Consider the following 26,137-nt stretch of genomic DNA (forward strand, 5'->3'; position numbering starts at 1 on the left):
GTGTTTTAGATACATTCATATATGTAGATACTTTTGAGTTGAGAATACAAAATACCATATAAAGAGCTACGCGATACTGTTATAAGTTGCATAGTTACCTTGCCTTTTTATTGATTCTTGATAATAGCAGCAAAAAAACATACCTAACATAAATAGGGTACATTATGCAAAACTCCAAATAAAATGAAGTTCTAGTAAAGTTTTCCAAATTTGTGGAATTTGCGGAAATCAATCATTTATTAAAATTATTCTAAAAAGAGTGATTCAAATTTTCTATTCACTATTCATTTGATTGCATTCATTCAACAAACAATCAATTGATTGCAGTCATGGGAGAATTTTACACATTCTTTTCATTAAATTTTATCATGTTCAGTCTTTCTTATTAAAAAATAGGGTTTTCCATTCAATGGGAGATTTCATTTTGAAAAGAACGATATTGGGGCAGCTGTCACCTTTGGACATTTAACAAGTAAAAACAAGATGAGGTCTGGCCCGCTTAGACAACTCATTGCAATCGTTAAAATCTACTACAAATAAAATATAAAACTTGCTTCTATTTCCAAAGACTGTTTAAAAATAGTTATCCCAAACAAACAAATGTTTGGATTCCGAAAAAGGTCATAAAAAGTACTTGTTTTTTGTGTCACACGAATAGAGACAAGATCTAAATCTACCTGTAAGACACTTTAAAGTAAAAAAATATCAAAAAATCTTATGGTTTAGGTGAATACTGGTTTTAATGAATGGATTAAAATAGTTTCTAGTAATTTTTCCTGCCACCCGATTTCTAAATTACTTCAAGTAACCTGTGGTGCATGGATTCATAGGGTACTGTCAGATATTTGAGTGAATTTTGGGCCCAACACCGTTTGCTTCAATATTTTTTTCGGTTTTTTTGGTATTGTCGTCCTGTTTCGTAGACTATTCTTGAAAGCCAGCCCCACACGTTTTCCATAATGTTCAGGTCAGAGGAATATAGGGCCATAGTTTTAGTACAGCTCCACTGTTCCGTAATAGGTGATTGCTCCCCATTAAATTACACAGCCTCCTTTGATGTGCCGTTTTTCAAATAGATTTCTTCCGTTTTTTAAATCATCGAAATAGAAGCAATAGAAGCTCGTCCAAATTAAATTTTTTTATCGGAAAAGACGGCCGATTCCAACTACGCTGATTTGTTCTAAAATTAAGGCGTTAGCTCTTGCGTGTCGTATATGGTCTCCCTTCTGTATCAGCTGGGCAACAGGCAATCTATTAACATTTACCACATTCCTTTTCTTAATAATGGGAAACGTTGAATTTGAAATAGCTTTCACTATCATCTGCCTTTCCTCGAATGATTTGGATTTTTTACACTTCCTTTGTTCTTTTTTCCGTACCTCTCTGGGTCCTTGAGGTAGTTGTATACAATATCTTAACTTGTTTTAATTTTGCTGGCTATTAAACGGATGGTTTTGCCAAGATCCCGGTAAGCTCGAATTTGTCCTGTTTCCTCTTTCGTTGGACCTAACTTCTACCTATACTTCTTCATCAAATTAATACTCTTACTAAGCTCCTAAATAATCAGAGTATCCTTATATTTATCAACTTAATTCTAACATAATTGAACTTATAGAATGGATATAAACTTAAGTTTTAAGTAATAAAGAAGAAAAAACTTAAATAGACAAACTTGAGCTCAAAATAATAACTTAAATAATAAAAATAATCAACCCATCTGAAATTTAGAAAAATTGAAGGCAAAAGTCATAATTGCAGCTGTGTTCGATGTGCCCGCAGTGTTAAGTGGTGTTAGAAGCTTTGCTTTGATTTCATTGCCATTTATGGACAACTTATCTTCTTTATCAGGATAAAAGAACTTATAAGAATCTGGTTTCCTTTTTAAAAAAGTGACATCGTAGATATTGTCATCCTTCTCACTAATTTTGCCAACAAATTCTAGAATTTTGTCATTATTTTCATTGGAACATTCATCTAATATAAAGTCGTTTGGATTCAAATCGTCTTAAACCAAGCTAGTACATTCTCCCTGTTCTGCTACAACTAGATCAACTGATGAGTCATCATCAAAGTTGAAGTCCAGCACAACTTTATCCAAATCCGAGCTTTAGTCCTTAGGCTTTTTAGCTTTCTTTAAACGCTTAGCATTTTGATCTACTTTGAGTCGCTTATTAAATCTGTTTCTGTTGATCTTGGCGTTTCCTGCTGGAATTCTTAAACTCATTTTTTTCTGGATGGCGTCTCGATTAGTGTTTTGTCTCGGGCATCTTTTGGAAATGGCCTTGAAATTTCAGGTGATCTAAGATTTTCCTTGAAAATATCACGATAGTGTTCATTTGAGTATTGAACATTTGATTCGTTCTTTTCAGCAAAAAGTATTGGTTCAACCACTTGTGGTACTTCAGTCACTAAAGCAACCACATTTTCCTCTACTTGAGCCGTAGGATACTCTGGCAATTATAGGTTTGTGGCCGCTGCCCACTCAAAATCTTCTTCCGTGAAAGCATTTCTTGAAAATGGAAAAAATCCTTGTTTTGAAAAAGGTGAAACTATATTTTTTGGCACAAATGCTGCAGTAATGGCTGTATTGGCAATACCAGCAAGATCGTGTATTGTAATAGTTTTTCCAGGATTATTAAGTAGCTAGTCTTTTTGCGCCACTTTTGCTGAAATGGTCCCAAAACTGCAACATCGAGAGGTTGAAGACGATGAGTACAATGAGGGGGAAAAGCAAGCAGAACAATACTTTTGCAAAACTTGATTGAAATGGTTTTCATGATTGGTTGTTTTTTGGATGTGTTCAAGAACTTAAATGAAAAGCACTCCCGTCATCTAACCACTAGTGGGGCTATAAATATAACCTACACAACCGATTGGTGTTCCAGCAAGCATTTCCGTGATATAAAGCTCTCGGAAAGATAAATACTGGAGGAATTGAGTTGCCAGCTAAATTAACACACAAAGTTATCAACTGTCCTCTTTCAGCAGAAATACACTGTGCAATTTGTTTTTTTTTTCTTTATTGCTATGACGTTTGTGGCCTGTACCATTGTGGTAAGACCTGTTTCATCTAATAAATACACAATTAGTGTATTACCGCCTCTAGGCACATCAGACCATTGTATCGTATCTGCAAAATTCTCATGTCGAAAAAAACCAGTTAAAGAAAAACCTCCTATGAGAACCGTTTGGCAATATAAGAAAGCCAACTGGGACGGTCTCAATGAATTCTTCAGGAACTTCAACTGGTCACTATGCTTCCTCGATAGTAACGTGGATTCCAGCACAGAAATGGTAACAAATTTAAAATTTTGTGGAATGAGAAATTTTATCCCGAATAGGGTGAAATCTATCAAACCCAAAGAGAACTCATGGTTTGATTCGAGCTGTAAAGAGGTTATTAGGTTCAGAGATGTAAGTTTCCGTTGTTATAAAGCCAACCCGACTGAGGAAAACCGGAATAAGTTTAAACAAGCTAGAAAGACCTGCAATGGTCATATTCGACGAACCAAATGTTTGCATGATCAGAAATTCAGGCAAAAAATACTACAATTTCCCAAAGGTAGTACAAATTTCTGGTCATTTGTAAAAAATGTACGTAACACCACGTCATCCTCGGTTCCAACGCTCGTCCACAATGACACTCCCTATGTAAGCTCGATTGATAAAGCCAATTTGCTTGCAGCACATTTTGCTGTTAATTCGACGCTACCGGAAAGTGTCATGAGTCCTCCTGTTCTTGAGAGCGTAAATGATTCTATGGGACGAATCTTCTTTCGCTCTCGTGCAGTCGAAAGAGTACTGAAAGACCTTGACGTACACAAATCCACTGGCCCTGATAGTATCCCCCCTATTTTTCTGAAGAGGTGTTCTTCAACGCTGGCAAAACCACTGCGTAAGCGTTTCCATCTGTCCTATTCTACAGGTCTCTTCCCGAGTGGATGGAAAACTGCGTTTGTCCAGCCTATCCCTAAAAAAGGCGAATCCTCCTCTCCATCAAACTATCGTCCAATTGCACTTACGTCCCTTTTTTCTAAGGTCATGGAAACGCTGATTAATTTTCAGGTTAAGAAATATCTTGAAGAAAGGAAGCTTTTTAATGACCAACAGTATGGCTTTCGTAGCAATAGGTCCACTGGTGATCTCATGGTTCATCTCACCGAACAGTGGAACAGATCTTTACATCGTTTTGGAAAAAGTAAGATTATTGCACTTGATATTTCAAAAGCATTTGATAGAGTTTGGCACCAAGCTCTCTTATCGAAAATGCGTGCTTTTGGTATTGATGAATCTCTTCTTCGTTGGATTAGAAATTACCTTTCTAACCGTTCAATACAAGTTGTATTACTTCAAGTCTGAAATTCATAAAAAAAATGCTGATGTGCCCCAGGGCTCCGTTTTGTCTCCGACTCTCTTCCTTATATTCATAAACGATATTTTGTCTGTCACTTCTAATCCATTAAACTGTTTCACCGACGACAGTACCCTCAGCTTTTCATATTCGTTTCTAGATTCACATCCTTCTCCTTCGGATGTGGAATTTAAACGGCAGCGTATGATAAGCTCATTGACAGCATTGTCCAATGGGGAATCAAAAACAGTGTAGAATTTAATTTTCCGTCCCATTTTGATGTTCAGAACTTTAAGACCAATGTGCACCGGTATCTCCTTTTAAATCTTTCCCTATTTTCCTAACGCTCGCACTGTGTTTAAATATAAACATATAAAGGGTACTTATAACCCCTTGAGTGCTTGTGAATATAAAAAATAAAAATATACACACGGTCGGGAGTGAAATCAAACTTACCAAGTGGTCTCTGATAATTGGTTTGGAATTCTAGAACATTGTGCTTGTAAATACTTGTTGATCGAGACAAACCAGTGTTTTCGGGCTTTCGCAGGGACAGATTAGTGTGTCTTTTCATGAAGCCTTTAATCCAATCGATCCCAGTGTAGCATATTGGAATGCTAACGTTCGATTTTGAATGTATTTTAACCCATAATTCATTTTAGAACTTCCAAGTAAGTAATTCTAAAGCGTTGGTAAAAGCTTCTCTTGTAGAGAAATTGCTTGAATAGTCTTGACTTTTGAGCGATTCGCTTTGTTCATATTTTGTAATTCTATAAAATAAAGTATTCGGTAGAATACCGTAAGTACTAGCAGCACCTCTAAGGGTCATTGTTTTGTTTGAAACGGCCGTGATAGCACTCTTTATGTCATTTTCGTTAGCTTCTGTAGCTCTTTTCTTTTTATAAAAGAAAAGTAAACTGAAATTATTTAAAATGTAATGCTAATATTTTAAAATTATGTTCACCTACAAATTATTTTGAAACACAGATTGAAATGCAGCAATACAAATAACATATATAAGAAATCTTGGGGCAACCTTTGAACTGCCACAAGATGCCATTTCTTAAAAAATGTTTTATAAAAAAGCACTTTCTTAAATATTCATATTCAAGCTCACCTTCATGTGGTTCAAGATGAACGTCAACCTCTAATAAAATTAATTTGCGAATAAAAACTCTCACCAAAACATGTGTACACTCTTATAAAAAAATTTAAAAAAATCGATATCGGTAAAAACAACATCCACATCAAACTACTTTGCGTCGCTGAGACCCTGAGACACTGAGAGACCAGCGAAAGTCATTGAGGGTTAAAGATAATAGTATTGCTAAGTGAAATATTCTAATTTGGTTTGAAAATATTTTTAAAATCAGATTTTATCAGCACTGTTCAAAGATACCCGTGTTCAAAGGTCCCCCCCTCTCCCCTACTTTAAAACATTTCGTATATTAACCATGAACTTTTGCCTTAGTTCAATTTTATTTTTTCAATTATCGCGTTCAATGAAGAACTGATTTTTGATTTTATAAGTCGGAACAAAAACCGTTCCTCTGCGAAGACGTTACACATTAACCTAAAATGTTAGATTTTTAATAAGCAAGAATTTTCAAATTGCAGACATTTTCATTTATAGCTTAAACCAACCTGTCAAAAAAACCATGTAATCAATAATGAGAACCAATGAAAGCTATAACTGGTCCTTAAAACATCGCAAGACTAATATTAAACAACCTGTATTGATTCTAGGCATTTATTGTTTTTTCTTTTAAGACCGATAAAATCAAATTTACCCTACACAGAAACAACAGAAAAAAATGCAAAAACAAAAGCCTCATTCACGGATCGAACCTTTAACTGGACATCAACTACAAATTATAAAGATCTACCTATTTAGGTTCCCAGCACCACAGGCTATAAACCAATAAAATATATGAGTCTTTTTTCATAGATACTTTTGTATCTAACTCAAAGAGACTTCTTAAAGAGAGTATGATACAAATTATGTAGCCACTCGCTCTAACGTCTTTCTTCCCTCCATAGGTAGCCTCTATAGCTGTGATTTCTTGTTATTCCCGCAACTTCGCATATTTTCTTATAACTATTGGTTCAAAATATTTTTATATCATTTCAGACTCTTTTGAGACTTTTTCTTCGACTTCAAGCAGACAACTTCTTTAGTCAGAGTCTGGTGTTACGTGGCGACGGTAACGGAATTAAAAAAAAAAAACGACACACACATTTGATATAAAATTCGTCTTAAGCTTTCATTCAAAACATTTTAAAAGAAGACAAAATTGTTATTCTCGAGACAAGAGAAAGTGCCAAAACGTGGGTGCTCGCAATTTAAAGAGAAGAAAAAGTGCTAATTTGAAGAAAAACAAAGATGCCTATCAGGAAATTGAAGGCAATAGGAAGTGTTGTAAGTTTGTATATTTGAGTGAGAACGAACATAAAAAATAAATTATACATCATCATCATTATTCCAAAACAATGGCCACCTTAACGAGTACTACGGTCTTAAAACGACGTACCACCTCAGCAACAACAACAAATTCAACATCATCAGTTAAAAAATCGAATAATAAACTTAACCACGTAGAAAATTCTTCTACGCTAACGTCAAGCTCGATTGCTGCTGCCGCTGCAGCAGGAAACGAAAGACTCCATCAACGTAGTCGTAAAGGAGGTGGCAGTAGCTCTGGGTCTGCGTCTAATTCTGGTTCAAGTTGTGAAAAATTTGAGAAATTTTCCACAGATCGTTCGCCCTCCGTCTCAACAAATGCTTCATCATATCATGAATTGTGTTGCAGTGAAATATTGGCCAATTTTCAAAATACCACCGATACTGAAAAACTATCGCGAACAAGTGTTGCACGAGCATCATCATCAGCTTCAGCGTTTGCAAGCGATCGTGATGGTGATGCCGCCGCCTGTACGTGTTGCTGTTGCTCCGATGGAGCAAATTATTCCATCATCCTCAATTCACAGCACCAGCAGCAGCAGCGTCAACGCCAGCTACAGCAGCAACAACAACAACATCACCAGCAGCAGAAATACGAGGAGCGTGCGAACTTTATGATAAGTCTGAAGTTTGATTTGGTAGCTTTGTTGTTGTTTGTGGTGGCGTTTTGTACGCGTTTCTATAAGCTTTCCACGCCGAACAATGTAGTGTGAGTATGAAATTCTTTATTTTCAATTTATTTGCATAACAGTTACAGTTTTTTGAAATACCTCTGAAAGAAATCAAAAACTCAATCGTTTATAAGCGAAATTGAAAGAAGGTGCAGGTCTCTGGGACATTATAGAGACTCATACGCTCGAGTTGAATGTCTCCTTAAGAGATGTGGCCTACTTTTATGTACATATAGGTATTTCTTGGTTTCTTGGCTAACTTTTAAAGAGAGACATACTCGTGGACTGGTTGTGCTAAGAACAACTCGTTGCTGAAGCCTTAATCACCTATTGCCAGTTTCCAGCTCGAAGTGAGTCCGAGTCGAGTTGAGGTGCATGGGTTCTTCTGGGCTGTTAACACTAAGGTGCTCAATTAAGTAAGTTAAGTAGGTTTGTTGGGCTGGCTGGTTTATTTAGCTTTCGTTCCCGTTTTGAATCACTTGTGATTAGCCGATGGCGAGCGGTAAGGCTGTAGTGAAGTCGATGGTGATATGGCGGGAATTTTTGAATGTGCTAATTTGTTTGTATATGAAATTTCTGACAACTATCATAAAGTGGTTTTGGGGAATGCTGTTGAAATAAGTCAATTCAAGCTTGAGCTGCAAACCACTCCTCAAAAGACACATTTTTGTTTTGACATAAGATAAAGTCTGCGAATATGAGACCTTTAGGCTAAACTATCATAAGTATCATGAACTTGCTTCATTCTTGTTTTGTTTTTTTAAGATTTAATTACCAAAAGGTATCGCTACCTTGTCTACTTGGTGACTTATAAGGGAAGGCGTGTCGGAATGATAGTTTGTATCGTTTCGTTTACACGCTTTTATGTGGCATTTAACGACTTAATGACAACATTCTTGTTTTAATGACAGGTTTAAGTACACGTAAGAGTATGGTGCATTTTTTCAAACAGGGCAAAATGTTTGTTCTTGTTATGGTAAGAGTATTATACTTGGTTAGGGAACCTTTGTTTATAAAATGGATAAAGGTGCTTTTATGTGTGTGATAATCTAGAGATTTAAAAAAAAATGACGAAAAGTTTAACATTTCAAAAGGTTTTGATAATCGGATAAAGGAGTCATGCTTTTATGTTAGCCCTTTCTTTGTTTATATTGTTTTTGTCTTCTCTAATGTATAATGGACTCTATGCAGGGCCGTACTTTAGAAGAGGAAGGCATGGTCTAAATAGTTGAAAAACTTTTCACTTATGAAAGCTTTTCAACTGTTTTTTAAATAGGTCTCTTTCAAAAACTTACATGAACTTTTTGTATGTTCAATACAAACTCTTTTTAAAATACCTTTTCACTGTTTTGAACTCATTTTTTTATAATAAGTTAAGTATAAAGAGTTTGGAACGATTTTAATCCTTTAAGGAATAACACGTTTAACAAATCACTAAAAATTGTGCACCTTAGAAAAATATTAGCTAAGTGAAAGTATGCACAAACAATATTAATGTTTTTGGTAGAATTACTTTTATAGATTCAAGCCAAAAGTTTCGAGATTCAAATAATTTTTTTTAGTGGCCAAAGGTCAACACTGAATCCCTTTTTAAGTTTATAAGTAGGAACAAGTTGGATCCAAAAGAAATCAAAAATTGATTTTTTTAAATTCAAATTAAGGTGACCAAAAGTTTTATAATTTATGCAATAGTTTCGGAGAATCGAAGAAAACAATCGTGTGGAACTCGATAGCTCAACGCGGCGAAAGAAAGCTAGCTAGAAGAAAGATGTACTAAAATAGAATTTATTTCAAATTGTTTTCAGTTGGCCATTCAGATATGAACGCTGGAAATTCGGTTGATTTTCAGAAATTAGACATTTTTGATTGCTTAATTAACTTTAGTTGGCGCTACAAAGCATTGTGCTCCTATAGGGCGCAAGTAATAACTTTCGCCAGCTTACTCGATCTCTAGCTTGCTGCCTCCAGTTTCGAATACCAAGTTGACGTGCGTCGGCCTCATCTTGATCACTCCACCGGAGATAAGGCCTGCCTCTGAATCTTGTTCCCTCATGCTTGGCGTGGAATACCTTACGGCCTGGAGCTTCGATGTTCATTCGCTCGACATGCCCTAGCCATCTTAAGCGTTGTACACGCAGTTTATTGACCAGTGGCAAGTCGCTGTACAGCTCGTATAACTCCTGATTAAATCTTTTCCGCCAGATGTTGCTTTGCCTGTCAACAAAAACCTTTTGCACCATACAGCAAGACTAGGATGATTAAAGTTTTGTGCAGTGCCTCTTTGGTACTTCAGGATAGGGCCTTATTCCTCAACTGCTTACTTATAGGCCAAAGAAACAGCGATTAGCTAGTGTATAATTCTGCGTTTGATCTCCGCGCTGATGTCATCTGCGGAGACAAATTCATTTACCACCTCGAAGTTGTACCTGTCAATTGTCACATTTTGACCAAGTCTACGATGTGAATCGACTCTATTTGACGACAGTAAATACTTCGATTTGTCTTCATTAGTGTCAAGACCCATTTTCTTCACCTCAGACTCAATATTAGAGAAGGCACCCTTAACTGTTCGTTTGGTTCTTCTCATAATGTCGATGTCATCTGTATATCCAAGATATTGTGTGTTTTTTGAAAGATGGTGCCACTTGTATTGGCGTTGTTGTTGCGCACTACTCTTTCAAGAACAATATTGAAGCAGCTACATGACAGCTAATCGCCTTGTCGAGGTCCTCTTCTGGTTTCGAAGGTTTCGGTCGAGTCTCTTCCAATTTTGAGCAAGGAACATTTTCCAGCGTCATCCTGATAAGTTGTATCAGTTTGGTAGAGATACGAAAACTCAACATGACACGGTATAGTTCGTTCCTGTCTACACTGTCATAAGCTGCTTTATCGCAGAGAAGGCGGTCACCTTTTTTATGGATTGGGCAGATGGTGCCTAAGTTGCATTCGCCGGGCATGCTTTCTTCCGATCAAATTTTAGTAACTAGCTGGTGCATGATCCTTATCAGATCTGCTCTAGCGTACTTAAAAAGCTCCGTCTTCAGACCGTCATCACCGGCAGCTTTGGTCGACTTCAGCTAGTTTGATCTCACTCTGGTCGGGAATCGTTGACTTCATCACCATTAAGCAGCTGACTTTGTCTTGACAACGGTATTCCCCTCCTTATCTTTGCAGGCTCCAGGGCGGCTTGTTGTTTTCTTTTTTACTCTTCTATAAAAGCTCCGCACCTGTTTCCTGTTAAAATATCCCTGGATCTCCTCGAATTGACGCTGCTCATGGGCTTTTTTCTTTCTTCTGAGCAAGCAGTTCTCATCCCTTCTCTTGTTGACGTAGAGCTGACGGGAAGATCGTTTCCTCCTTTGCTGTACACCTCCGGGCGCATCTCGTCCGTTGTAGGGTTCCTCGCAAGCTCTAGGGATACTCGATCGGCAAAGCCATTGGCGCTATGCTCCTACTGCAGTCTTCCAACGTTAAATCTTCTCCTCGAGGTTGTTGTTTGCCTAAGAGCTTCCATGGATATTCGTACACGCAGTTTAGCACCAACTAGGTAGTGGTCGGAATCTATGTTGGCTGATCTGTACGTACGAACGGCAAGTATGATAGAGAAGGGTCTTCCGTCAATAGCAAAATGATCGAAACTTTCCGTGAATAAGCACATCATTCACTTTTGTTTTCTTTATCGGAGCCCAAACCTTTACAGAGTTTCAACTTATTGGTAATTTTTAAAGAATTGTCTCCCTGTATTCTCAATCGTTATAACGGGCGATTTCAATGTTCACAATTCTTCGTGGCTTCGCCATTCGGGCCAAACAAAGCATGAAGTAATGTGTGCTGGGGTTTTTTGCTGAGTTTAACCATTTTACTTAGCTTGTCAATGAGCCTACTCGTATATCAGACGTTAACGGCCGAGCAGAAAATACACTAGACTTGTTTCTCACTTCTGATCCTGATAAGTACACAATCAGTGTATTGACGTATCTAGGCACATCGGACCACAGTGTCATATCTGCTAATTTCTCGTGTCAAACAAATCCAGTTAAATAAAGAGCTCCAAAGAGAAGCTTTTGGCAGTACGAGAAAGCCAACTGGGACGGTCTCAATAATTTCTTTAGGATCTTTAACTGGTCGCTGTGTTTAATCAGTAGCGACGCAGATTCCAATGAAGATATGATTTCTAGTATGATTCATCTGGGAAAAAGTTTAAGCATAGCCAGGAAGGCCTATATTCAAAGGACCAAATTTTTACATGACTAAAAATTACGACGAAAAATACTGCAATGTCCCAAAGGCAGTAAGAATTATTGGTGCGATCCGAGTAGTTGGAAAACTGCATTTGTTTAGCCAGTCCCAAAAAAAGGCGAATGTTATTCTCCCACAAATTACCGACCGATAGCACTTACGTCCCTTCATTCTAAGGCCATGGAAACGCTGATTAATTATCAGCTTAAGAAATATCTTAAGGAACGGAAGCTTCTTAATGACCAGCAATACGGCTGTCGAAAATGCGTGCTTTCGGTATCGACGAATTTCTTTTTCGTTGCATTAGAAATTTTCTTTCGAACCGTTCAATACAAGTTGTTATGGGATTCAAGTCTAAAACTCATAAAATAAACGCTGGTGTTCCCCAGGGCTCCGTTTTGTCTCCGACCCTCTTCCTCATTTATATAAATTATCTCCTGTCTGCTATTTCTAATCCAATACATTGTTTCGCTGACGATAGCACTCTTAGCTTTTCATATTCGTTTCCAGACTTACAACCCTGCTCTTCGGATGTGGAACTGCAACGGCAAAATATGATTAGCTCATTAAATTCCGACGCAATGCTGTCTTGCATCGTTAAAGCGAGATAAACCTTTTTTTCCACTATCTATGAGTGGCACTTGCATCAACGAAACGGCAAATCTTGGCATCCTCGGAATGTGCATGATCAACCACCTTTTGTGGAGCGATCACATACGCGATGTTGCCAAAAATGCCTAGGTTTTTTAAGACGTTGCAAGAAATTTTTCTCTCCTACTGATCTGATCTAACTTATTTAAGCCTCTTGGACAGTATTCAAAAAAGAGCTTTTAAAATGATTGGTGATACTAACATCATCAACTCGTTTACGTCACTGGAACATCGACGCAAGGGCTCTTGCCTCACCCTTTTATATCGTTATTTAAACGGACTATGCTCTAGTGAAATAGCCAGTTGCATTCCTCCTCTTAAATAATTTAACCGTAATACCCACGCTTCTAGAAATGCCCATCAATTTCTCTTTGAGCCCAACTTCGGCCGTACTATGAAGTACAGAGATTCATTTTTAGCCGTACTACGCGAATGTGGAACTGCTTACAACGCTCTATCTTTCCCTGTCATTGCAATGTTCAGAAATTTAAAATCTATGTTCACCGACACGTCCTATCCAGCCCTTCCCTCTTTTCCTATTGCTCTAACTGTGTCTTTGGCATATTAACATATTAAAGGTATACAAAACCCTTTTAGTGTTAGCTAATTATAAAAAAAAATCCTGCCGTTTTTATAGAAAAATCGATTTTTGACCAAAAAAATTTGACTTTAAAGAATAGTTTAAAATGCGTTTAAGGCGAATCTTTATAAAAACCTTAATTTCCAAATTAAACTCCATATTATGTCACTAGTAAAAGTTACGTGTATTAAAAAATATTGCACTGGTACTTTTTAAGGAACTAAACTGTCTTGAAGTTTTTCATTACATCAGCATCCAAAATGCTAAAGACAGTGATATGATAAAAAGATAGAAAAGACCAAAAATCTTTTAGTTCTATACACAATTTAACTTATTTTAGCATTTTAATTAGTTTCTAGAAAATCTCATTGGTTATGATATGAGTTTTCATTTAACTTGATGTGCGGTTTCGTTTTGAAAAACATTAAATTTAATGCTTCATGGTCTTAAGTGTTGACCTTAAAGCCGAACTTCGATTTTAGTGTATCTGCTCAAATTTTAAAAGTACCCATTTTTAACATAATTTTTTTTTATATTTTTGCATTATATTTTAAAAACTTGATGTTATAGCCGACATATTCGTCATAAAAACAATACTTCGTTTCAAAAGTGATTTTTTTTTTAAAACTATAAATATTATTGAATATTAATAAAAGAAATGAATTGCTTCTTAAACAATCGCGAATCTTAGTGAAAAAATCTACGTGATGAATTAAAAAAAAATTGTTTTAAATATTTTATCGAATTCCAAAAGAACTATTTGAATTTGACGTGATAAAGTGATTTTGGATCTGAATTAACGCCATCAGAGTCCATCGGAAAATTGTAATTTAATTTTTTGGAACAAAAACCTTGTGGGCTAAGTAATATCTGTTATTATTGTAGATGTAGTGATACTTGGTAAGAGTATCTTTTCATAAAACATAAGTTTTGTCTCTAAAAATCTAGAGACACAAAGTTTTGGTTTAAAGCCTTATTTTAGTCATCAGATAAATGAGTCATGAATTTGTTTTTGTCTTCTAAAAAGTATGCTGGATCATATAAAAGTAGTCCTTTGTCCCAAAAACTTCATAACATATAAAAATAAAGTGCATTAAACAGAATATAAACAAAGCCACGTTTCTGCCATTCACCACTCCGCCACGCCAAGCCACGCCATCAACCCTGACAACGGCTGCTTGCCATATTGTCGACTAAACTTACCTTTTACGACTTGGTCTACTGAATCACTATATACAAATTGAACCTTTTGGCGAATATGCCAACAACTAAATCAAGCAACGTCACAAAAGCCGGCTTTTAAAATGTTGAGTCACTTTAATTTCCATCAAATCTACCGTTAAGGGCAATGTTTACAGTTCAATTTATGTACAAGTATGATAATTAATTATTAATTTAAAAGTTATTTATGCATAGGTAGGTTGACGAACACGTGTAACTGGTTAGAAATAAATACTTTATATGAAAATATGCAAACCTAACTCAGGAAATAATCATTAATAGTTTCGGTTGCAATTTGTGCTTCTTTTTTGTTGTTGTTATTCAAGGAGAAAGTGTAAATTAAATTGTTAGTTTTATTGAAGAGAAACGATTCGTTGAGTTTATATAAATAATATTTTTGAATTAATGTTGACATTTCGGTGAAAATATAAGTTTTTATGTATAGGTGAATCGTTTTATTAGTTTTCAATAAAATAAGGTTAATAATCTCTGTTTATAAATTCATGTATTATGAAAGCCGAACAAAATGAAATTAAATTAAAATTAAAACTTGATAAGATAGCTGCAGTAAGAAACATTTCCGCTTATGAAATTAGCAGTAATGTATATTTTTGTCTAATTTCGCTACCCAGAACTTGCCTACATCATAAAATATACATGCTAACACAGCTTTTCAAACTTATAGGAAAAGCAAAAAATTAACTTATTTTTAAATATTTAAGAAATATATGGGCCCAATTAGCAACATTTTATACTTTTTTTTTAAATATAGCGCCCAATTCCCGTTAATGTGCCGAATTATCTCGTCCTTCAGCTCTTGAATTTTTGCTCGCTTATCGACGTAAACCTTTTCTTTCAAAAAGTCCAACCGTGTCAAATCAAATGATGTTGGCGGCTAATTGAAAAGGCCATTAAATTTGCGCAAAATAAAGCCATAAAAAGTTCGTTATCTTCTCACGTATTGGAAAATGCGGCCCGATAATGCCGCCAGCCCGTAAACCCAATTAAACAGTGACTCTTTATGGGAGAATAGGGTTTTTGACAATCATTCTTGGTTTGTCAAATACGGCAATTCTGCTTATTGACTAATCCATTGAAGTGAAAATACTCCTCATCGCTGAGGATGATTTTCTTCGAAAAATGATCATACACTGTTGCCATTTCTTGCCACCATTTTGACCATTGACGACGTTTAAAACGGTCAAAAGGCTTTAGTTCTTGAGTTAATTGCACCTTGTAAGTGTGTAAATGTGAGTCTATATGCATAATGTTCATCAACTACGAGCGTGAGAGGTGCAATTGTTGGGCACGACCGACGACGAGTTGAGGTAAACAGCTCTTTATAAATACAATCGCTAACAGCAGCAATATTTTGTGCAGTACGAGCTGTACGAGCAAGCACTAGTGTTTTCACATCTCCTACAGACCCGGTTTTCTCATATTGTTGCACCATTTTTCCAATTGTACGCACATTTGGACGATTAAATTGACGGACAAAAATCACGTGCAAGATATGCATTCTGATTTGGACACCCATTTTCATAAAAAGACTAAACAATTTTAACGCGTTGCTCGATTGAGTATCCTTCCATTTTCTAAATATTAAATTGATTTAGTCTTAAATTGAGAAATGTCAAATGAAATGCAGAAAAAAACGTGACGTTTAGGTGTCGTTCACATTTAACAACGGCATGTAAAAGTTAACCACCCTTTTCTTGCAATTTTACATACTTCTCGAAATGCGTTGGAAATATTCAAAATAATAAGGAATTTTAAACTCAGTTAGTGTAGTGGAATGGTGTTCCATTGTATTTCAAGCTGTTTATTGTTTATTGTTGCAGTTCCACATCCGAAGAAGAGGGGTGTGAATCTGAAAACGAATATAAAAAGCTAAGAGTATTATCGTCAGCGAAACAATGTATTGGATTAAATGTTGCAGACAGGAGATCATTAATAAAAATGAGAAAGAGTGTTGGAGATGGAACAGAGCCCTGCGGCACACCAGCATTTATTTTGTGGTTTTCAGACTTGAATCCATCCAATACAACTTGTATTGAACGATTCGAAAGGTAATTACTAATCCAATGAAGTAGGGATTCATGCAAACCGAAAGCACGCATTTTCGATAAGAGAGCCTGATGCCAAACCCTATCAAATGCTTTTGAAATATCTAGTGCAATAATCTTACTTTCTCCAAAACTATGTAAAGATTTGTTCCACTGTTCGGTGAGATGAACCATTAAATCACCAGTGGACCTATTGCTACGAAAGCCATACTGTCGGTCATTAAAAAGCTTCCGTTCTTCAAGATATTTCTTAAGCTGATAAATAATCAGCGTTTCCATGACCTTGGAAAGAAGGGACGTAAGTGCAATCGGTCGATAATTAGACGGTGAGGGAGATTCGCCTTTGTTGGGAATAGGCTGGACAAATGCAGTTTTCTATCCGCTCGGAACGAGACCTGAGGAGTAGGACAGATGAAAAAGCTTACGAAGTGGTTTTGCCAGCGATTAAGAACAATTCTTCAGAAAAATAGCGGGGATACCATCCGGACCAGCGGATTTATGTGTATTTAGATCTCTTAGGACTCTTGCCACAGTACGAGTGCGAAAAAAGATTGGTCCCATAGAATCACTAACTCGCTCAAGTACAGGCGGAGTCATAACACTCACTGGTAGCTTAGAATTGGCGGCGAACTGCCCAGCAAAGAGATTTGCTTTCTTTGAAGAGCTAACAAAAGAAGTGTCATTGACAACGAACGTAGGAACCGAAGAAGAGGAAGAATTCCTCATGGTTTTACAAATGACCAAACATTTTTACTGCCTTTGGGACATTGTATTTTTTGCCGTAACTTTTGGTCATGTAAAAATTTGGTGCGTCGAATATGGGTGTTGCAGGCCTTCCTGGCTTGTTTGCATTTTTTCCGGCTTTCCTCAGTACGGTTGGCTTTATAGCCACGGAAACTTATCTCTTTGTCCCTAATAACCTCTTTACATCTCGCATCAAACCAAGCGTTTTCCTTGGGTCTGATACTTTCAATCCTGTTCGATATAAAAGTTCTCATTTCCAGGAGAATTAAACTTGTGATTATATCAGTGCTGGCGTCAACGTCACTATCGAGGAAGCATAGTGACCAGTTAAAGATCCTGAAATTATTATTGAGACCGTCCCAGTTGGCTTTCTCGTATTGCCAAACGGTTCTCTTAGGAGCTCTTTCTTTAACTGGAGAGTTTTTACACGAGAAATTTGCTGATATGACACAATGGTCAAATGTGCCTAGAGGAGATAAAACACTAATAGTGTACTGAGTACTGACCAGGTTCAGAGGTAAGAAACAAGTCAAGAGTGTTTTCTGCTCGACCTACCACGTCCGATATTCGAGTGGGCTCGTTGACCAGCTGAGTTAGGTGGTTTAACTCAGCGAAGATCTCAGCACACACACCTTCTGGTGTTAACTGGCCCGAATGTTGAAGCCATGAAGAATTGTGTACATTGAAATCGCCCGTAACAACGATTTCAGTGCGAGGATAGGACGAACAAATTCTTTGGATGGAATCAAACAAAGCATCAAATTCACGAGAAGTTGATACTCTGTCTAGATTTGGGCTTACGCCCTCACAGTACCTCCATAATAAAACTTTTTTTATGTATAACGAAATTGAAACTCCTTTACTAAAAAGATTTATTTTTGTTTCATAATTCCAAAGAATTTGACAAAACATCGTTTGCCTTGTCAAAGTAATTCCCTGTTATTTTGAACAGCTGTTTATATCTTCATTAAAATAATTCCTGATCTTTGTTGTGCCTTTTATACATAAGTTTAGATTTCGCTACTGCACAAAAAGTAAGCGATAATGAACTCAAAAATAAACAACAATTTTCTCTATATGTACATATGTATAAGAACCCAAGTATCTATTAGTATTTAAACAGGCTGACCCGACAAACGTTGTTTGGCAATACAACTTATTTCTAGTGAATATTTTTATATTGATTAAGAATAGGCAACGGCCTATGGGGGACCGTCTCGAAACCTACCGCGTGCTGTTGTCGTGTGTTCTTTCTGTCTTCTGCCCTTTCTCTGCTGTCCTTCTGTCTTGTATTAATGTCTTGTGTTGTTATCATCTTACATAGTATAGTCGCTCAAGGTGATGTGTTCTCTACTCTGTACATTTATGTGCTGAGTAGTGTGTAATGTAATGTAATGTAGTAATGATTAAGAATAAACAATTGTTTAAACAAAACGAATGGGGTATTTCATTTTTTTAAAACAAATAAAATTTAAAGCGCTTCCGATTTTGAAGACTTGTCAACTGTGAAATGTACTCGTAAACTGTTGAATTGTTTGTGTCTGAAACTAAGGAACAGTAAACGGCGGATATGCTTTGAGTGTCTTGTTTGCGGTTCATATTATTTTTGTTGGCGAATGTCTGATTTATGGTTAGCCATTCTTTGTCGAAGGAGTTGTTTAGTTGTGCCAATGTAACAGAGATTGCATGGTTCGTCCGGTTTTCCTTTGCAGTTTATTTTATAAACTACGTCTGAGCGGTGATCCTTGTCCGTTTTCGTCTTTAGGCATGTAAATAAAGATGCAACTGTCTGATTTGTCTTATATGCTAAGTTCACGTCAGGGTTGTTTTTGGCGACAACTTCTTTGAAATTTTCCGAGAGTTTGGGAACATACACAACACTTTTATAAACACCTTTCTTCTCTTTTCTCTTTCCAACTTATTTCCGGGAGAAACTTGATGTTTTTGACGAAGTATCAAGTTGCTTATGATTTTTATCGGAAAGCTATTGTCAATGAGTATTTGTGTGACTTTTTTCTCATTGGCGGAGTGGTATTTTGGCTCACTCAACGCAAAGACTTTATTTATGAGATTGGAAGCTGTATTCATACGCATGTGTTAATAATAACATTATAATACGCATTTAGGGGATTCTTTTAAGGCAAAATTTTTCCACATTTTCGGCATTGATAAATACGTCTTAAAAGTTGGGTTTATTCACTTAGCCCCATAGAAAAAATGTAACCGAGCCAAATTGAATAATATTGGTGGCCTATTGACGTTACAAAATCTTGAAATAACGAAACCAAGAAACTTCTCACGTTGACGTTAAAGTGTTTTGTGGTATGTAATTTTTCCCGTCTTCTTTCAACCACATTTTATCCAAGTATTTGTATTGACTTTTATTACTAAGCAATCCATTATCGTAAATGGCAATCATTCAACTATTATTGTGATATTTTAAATGACAGCTGATTTTAATAGTTGTTAAATTCCATCGCTACCAACTTGAAACCATAAAATAAATAACGTTGTATGACAAATCCAACCAAGGAACCTGCGAGTTTGGCTATCTAAAAGCTAAATTAAATTCTGAGTCTGATTCTCGTTATGTTTTCGATTTAGAAAAGTTTTGTTTGTAATAAAATAAGTTTGAATAATAAAATAACATCTTTATTTGTTAACAATATATTTTAGTCGAAAATCAATTTTAAGCAGTTTCGTTTTAGAAAAAAAGTTGTCAATTCGTTCTAAAAACTACACCATAGGTCTATTTTCCCAAACAGTTTTCCTTTGCAACTGAACCTAGAGTAATATCCTCTAAAATAAAAGTGAAATTTCAGTTTTTTTTAAAAAGTTTTGAAAAGTAAAAGTGTTTCACCAATTTAAAATGCAGCTTTGCAATAAATTCCTATTTCGAAAAGTTACAAAGCAACTTTTTGATTATGTTTATTAAAGTCAAATATGCACTATAAAACGTTGACAGATTTATTTAGACAAAAATATTAAATAAAGGTTGTACAAAATAAGAAGGTTTCGAGAATCGATTGACTACTAAACAGGCAGTTCATTTGCATATTCCGTACATAGATGCAACACCATGATATTGGGCTCCATTCCCAGTCCTATGATATGTACGCAAAAGTTGTTGCAAAGGGACTTAAACACAAATTCCACTGACTATTGAATTGTAGTTAATTTTGTGACAACACAAAGTTAATCGTACACTTTTCGTTAACTGCAAAAGTCTCTTTTCGAAAAGTCATTTCCAATATCGAAGATTATTCTGAGCTTTAAGTTTTACTACTCTTTGGTCAATATTTACTGACCTTTTTATGTTAAGAATATTTACTGACCTTTTCATGTTAAGAATATTTCAATTTAAATTATTTTGCAACGGTTGTAAAATCGGCTAAGGTAATTTATGACAATCAAAATGAACGAATTTAATATATTAAAATTGTTAGTCAAATTGGTAGTCATTTAGTAATTTTTCAACAAATATATTGTTCCTGAATAGATCTACCACACGCTTACACAAACGATGTGAACATTTTGTCAGTAACCTTTTTTTCGTTGAAAAAACGACAAAGCTTATGACATTCAAAAACTAACCAAGAAAATTACGATTTAATTCAAACACATATTTCATAGGAACCACTTTAAAATTTCACCATGGCAACAATGAATTTTGGCAATATTGTAATCTGAAATTGTTCTTTAGAATTTAATTAAGTTGAATAATTTTACACTCAGGGAAAGCTTAGTGATAGTGTATTTTAGCTATCAAATGTGTGATATCATCTTAGCCGATTCAACCCCAGCTTTTCCAAAGCAACTATGTTTTACTTTAAACTGTCAACTATCATCAATATCGATGGATTAAACAACCTTTACAAAATCAAACAAATTTGAAATGGATATGATTCAACACGTGAACCCGATAAAATTTAAAATTCATGTTCTTTGATAAATTCGTCAAAAGTTGAAAAAAAATATCATTTTTTTGGTAGCTATTATTACTATTACTATTACTACTTTATTTTCAAAACGGTTCATATATTTGTTATTAGTTTTCGACAAATTTTCAAAACAAAATGCTATTTACAAATGAAAATTTCTGTTTGCATATACATAATGTATGTAACTGAAAAGCTTTTCAAAATTTTAAATATAATTTACAAAGTCTATTGTTTGGTGAAACAAAACGAACAAATTCTTTGCAAAATAGCAAATTTTTTCACTTTTCAGAAAAGAGTTAGTACTTTGCAAATTTGTAGTTTTGCAAATAGGAAAACTTTTCAATTCAATATTTTCCTATTTCGTATTTCCGTTTGGTGAAAGGTAATTTGAAAAGTATAAAAGTGAAAAGAAATTAAATTCATAATACTGTCTAGAACAGACTTTTATTTAAAAAACACAAACAAAAATCAACTAAATTTCAAAAGTTGTTATAAAAACGTATTTTGAAAAGGTACAAAAATGAAGACATTAGTTTTCTTAAGAGTGTTGAAATTTAAAAATTTTTAAAATTGATCAGAAAATAAAAAGTATCATTATTTTCAAGGCCTAAAAAACTTTAAGAAACCATAAAATGATCTTAAAAGTCATAGCAACCAACATTTGATAGATCATTCCAAAACTAAATTTTTTGCTGGAGGACAAGGAAATACCAAATAGGTACGAGATATGCAGGATTGTGACAATCTACAGAATTTATTTTAATTATCTCCAGAAGAAACTTTTCCAAGTGGAAGGGGGACAGGAACTTATCCCTTATAAAGCCAAAGAATAAACTTCGAACTTTTAAAGACATTAAGTGAAATAACACGCGCTTTAATCAAGCCAGATTAGAGAAAACCATAGAATAAATACAGAGCATTGACCAGGCACATTTACATCATTTTTTAATCACAAATTGAAAAGCTAACTATACCGCATTAATTGAACCCCCTCCCTATTATTACTATTCAAGTGTTTCGTCCGTCACAAATAGAGTTTAAGTTAAAGCGAACATTTAATTACGCTAAGCTAATATGACTCTTATACTACATATATGCTAGAATTCTTTATATAAATGATTCGAAATTATATTAAATTTGAGTTTAAATGAAACTAACATTAAAAGCAAACAAACCTCAATTTTATTAAGTTCGTGCATCAGCTCTTTTGTTTTACACGATGTTATCTTGTTTTAAAAATAATTACTAACTCTTTTTCTAATTTTGTTTCCAGTTTCGATGAACTTCATTATGGCAAATACATATCACTGTACATAAGAAATATTTTCTTCTTCGATCAACATCCACCTCTGGGCAAACAGCTTATTGCAGCTGTTTCCAGCTTTGCTGGTTACGATGGTAATTATACATTTCCAAGGATCGGTTCGGCCTACACAAATACCGTACCAGTTTTTTGGCTGAGATTCTTGCCAGCACTGTGTGGCAGTGTTCTTTCACCAGTTGCTTACAAACTTCTCCTTGAAATTCCACTTAATCGTTGGACAGCTTTATTAGGTGGTCTTTTGATTATTTTTGGTAAGAAAAACTTTTAACTTTTTTTTATTTGATAAACATTGAATTACAAAAATGTACTTTTAGATAATTCTCTGCTGACACAGTCAAGATTTGTGTTGATGGAATCGATGTTATTGCTTTTTGCAACGTTGGGTCTTTTGCATTTGTTACGTTTTCAAAAAAGCAGTTTTGCAAGTCCTCGATGGATCATCTCTGGATTGGCTTCGGCTTCGTTCTTTGCATTTGCATTGAGTGTTAAATATGTGGGTTTTTATTCAGGATGTTTGGCATTCTATTTGATGTGTCGTTATCTATGGAATATGCTTTATGATGCATCTGTTACGGGTTAGTTACCTTAAATAACCTTCAGTTTTTAAGAACTAAGTAATTTTAAAATATATTTTTAAGACTTCCAGATAATTCTTCAAACTCTTAGTCGAATTATTATATTCAGCATAATTCCCATTGGAATTTACATTGGCGTTTTTTATGTCCACTTAAATACCCTCACAAAAGCTGGACCACATGACAATGTGATGACGAGTGCCTTCCAAGCGTCTCTGGAAGGAGGTCTTGCGTCGATAACAAAGGGGCAGCCCTTAAAAATTGTTCATGGGTCCCAAATCACCTTGAGACACACTCACGGGCGAGCGTGTTGGCTTCATTCACACGCTCACGTCTACCCTGTGAAATATCCCGACAAACGAGGTTCTTCCCATCAGCAGCAGGTCACTTGTTACAGCTTCAAGGACGTCAACAATTGGTGGATTGTTAAGAGGCCGAACAAGGAGGAATTGGTTGTTGGCGATGAGATGGATACAATCAAAGATGGAGACATTATTCAATTGGTTCACGGGATAACTAGCCGGGGACTTAATAGCCACGATGTGGCAGCACCAATGACTCCATCGTGTCAAGAAGTCACGTGTTATATTGATTATGAGATAAACATGGCCGGACAACTCTTGTGGAGGGTGGAGATCTTGAATAAGGACACAGTAAGTATAGAATTCAGAATGATAAGCACTTTTTGGCTCAACAATAATTTGTATGTTTCTTAATAGGAAGGACCTATTTGGCATGCGATAAAATCTCAAGTCCGACTTATTCATGTAACCACTGGTGTAGCTTTGCGCTTTAGTGGGAAACAACTGCCGGAGTGGGCTTTCAATCAGCATGAAGTGGTCGGTGACAGGATCGTGAACAACAAAGATGCTATTTGGAACGTTGAAGAGCATCGATATACCAAAAGTAAACCTTTTTGAAGCAGCTCCAAATGTCAATTTGCCTTAATTTGTATATGTTTTTGTTTCCAGCTCAAGATCAACGTGAACGCGAACGTCAACTCCTCAATGCTGAAATGATTCCAACGAAGAAAACTAAGCTCTCCTTTTGGGAAAAATTCTTTGAATTGCAATCCAAAATGCTTTGGAGTACCAAGAGTGACGTTTCGTCGCACATGTACAGCTCGGAGCCTCTGGAATGGCCTCTTCTCGACAAAGGAATCGCCTATTGGGTGGATAAGAAATCCAATGGTCAAATTCATCTGCTTGGAAACATTCTAATTTGGTACACCGGGACGGCCGGGATATTCCTGTACATCGGACTTTTGGCTTTCTACTTGATTCGACGACAACGTTTGGCTTTCGATTTGCCACCAAGTGAATGGCAGAGATTCATTGAAATCGGTGATATCTTCCTTGGGGGATATCTAATTCACTATCTGCCTTATTTCTTTGTGGAACGGACGTTATTTTTACACAACTATATGCCATCGCTGTTATTTAAGCTCCTGCTACTTTGTTATATGTTGGAGCATGTTGATTTTTTGTTAAGACGGTTCACGAGAAATTCCTGGTATCTGCGGGTCTATCGGATGGCAGTGATTTGTTGGTTTTTGGGAGTGATCCATGTGTATAGGAAACTATTGCCGTTGAGTTATGGAATCGAGAAGTTGACAGGCCATCAAATAACACAACTGAGATGGAAAGACACTTGGGACTTGATTGTTCACAGAGAATTATCAGGAAAATAATAACAATAAAATAAAAAGTCTAGGATCAATAAGTAGATAATATGTAAAATTTGAAATTAATTGAAATTATTATAAAAATACGAGACGGTACATACATAACTCTCAATGTCTGTTATTTTGTTTGCTATTTGTTCAAATGTCAGCAAAAACCAAATGTACAGAACTTTGAAATTAAAATTATCAAAAAAAAATCACAGAAATTCAGAGTAAAAGAAAGGACTTAATGGCAATTTTGTAAATAAATTAGAGATTTGTACTCTACGAAGCAGGTGCTCCACGTAGAATTCTTCAGTTGGCCAGATACGTTCTTTAAAATCATTCAGATTCCCAACAATGATTGTTCAAAAACAAAAATTGAAAACACCTCCAAATGACTCGATAGGGCCCTATCAATCCTTGGCTCGATCTTGTTTGGCCAACAAGTCGTAACATTTTCAAAGCACTTATTTATAAGTTTAATAAAAGTACGTACTTAACAGGAGCACCTTATCTCAAAAAACATGTTTTCTATTTTATTTATAAATAACATATTTAACTTTTACACTGTGCTTCGTATTTTAAAACATATTTAAGAAAATATAGGTAACTTAAAAATATTAGGATTTCTTCCAAACCACAAAAATTAGTCCCGAAAACGTTTTTGCCCACTTTTTTCTGTCATCCCTGGAAATATCAAATCTATATGAACTCGGTTTAAGTTTCGAATCCAGATTTCAATAGGGGTATGAATAAAAATCCTTATTGTTAAATTTTAATTTTCAAAGATTTAAGGAAATTTACATTTAAGTAAATTGTCATATTTTTCGTGAGATTATAATTGAGGTTGTTTTGTTTAAGAATAAATTATGTTATTAAACTAATTGGTTTTATTTTTCTTTATTTTCATTGTTGATGTTTTTCATGTTGATGTTTTTAAGGTTTTATCGTTCATATACGTTACCCGTAAAATACATATGTCCATTGAGTAAACTATTCGACAACACTTTGTTCTTGGCAATTAAACTGAACTTTTCCAATAGGCGTTGATTGCCTCAATTTAAATTCAACATAAAAATCAATATTTCATGCTACGTTTTTGAAATAGCTTTATTTAAATTAGAAAAATGAAATGAAGTAAATTTAATAATCTTCTGTATTCAGTTTAAATTTTTAAAGTATTTCATAAATGTTCGTTAAAATGGTTTTGAATAGAAAAAGTCAAAACGATTTGAAAATAATTTTTATTTTTGTAAGGAACCTGTCCTCTTTACAACATCAAGTTTTTGAAATATTTTGCAAGTTTATAAACATAATGTTAAAACGGCTAAAATTCTTAGTAGTTTGAATTTGTAATCATTAATAAAAACTAACTTCGAAATACATTTTTCAATGGTATGAGAGCATTAAGTTCAAGGTTTCTCAAATTGTTACATGGAGTCAAACAAAGACTCAGTTCTCGGTATGTGTGTCACCAACCACCTCTTGTGGAACGATCACATACGCGATATCGCCAAAAATACCGCAAGTTCTTTGGGTTTTCTTAGGCCCCCCCTCATCTGGTTGTTATCTACAGGGCTTATATACGTCCAAAACTTGAGTATAACCCCCATCTCTGGGCTGGTGCTCCTGCAATTTACTTAATCC

The 26,137-nt window shown here is 35.3% G+C and overlaps 1 protein-coding gene across 3 annotated transcripts in view; it reads left to right on the forward strand.

The window, feature by feature from the left end:
- Positions 1-24,592, forward strand: part of LOC129941300 (protein O-mannosyltransferase 1) — a 51,636-nt gene extending 27,044 nt beyond the window's left edge. For all 3 annotated transcript variants that reach the window (XM_056049896.1, XM_056049897.1, XM_056049895.1), the window contains exons 2-7: positions 6,483-7,521; positions 22,199-22,500; positions 22,564-22,824; positions 22,888-23,477; positions 23,544-23,730; positions 23,796-24,592. In XM_056049896.1, the coding sequence (XP_055905871.1) occupies positions 6,842-7,521; positions 22,199-22,500; positions 22,564-22,824; positions 22,888-23,477; positions 23,544-23,730; positions 23,796-24,514 (2,739 nt within the window). In that variant the 5' untranslated portion in view covers positions 6,483-6,841 and the 3' untranslated portion in view covers positions 24,515-24,592. The remainder of the gene's footprint in view (positions 1-6,482; positions 7,522-22,198; positions 22,501-22,563; positions 22,825-22,887; positions 23,478-23,543; positions 23,731-23,795) is intronic.
- Positions 24,593-26,137: the final 1,545 nt, after the last annotated feature.

This window comes from Eupeodes corollae, chromosome 1 (genome assembly GCF_945859685.1).
Source record: "Eupeodes corollae chromosome 1, idEupCoro1.1, whole genome shotgun sequence".
In the NCBI taxonomy this organism is placed as follows: domain Eukaryota; kingdom Metazoa; phylum Arthropoda; class Insecta; order Diptera; family Syrphidae; genus Eupeodes; species Eupeodes corollae.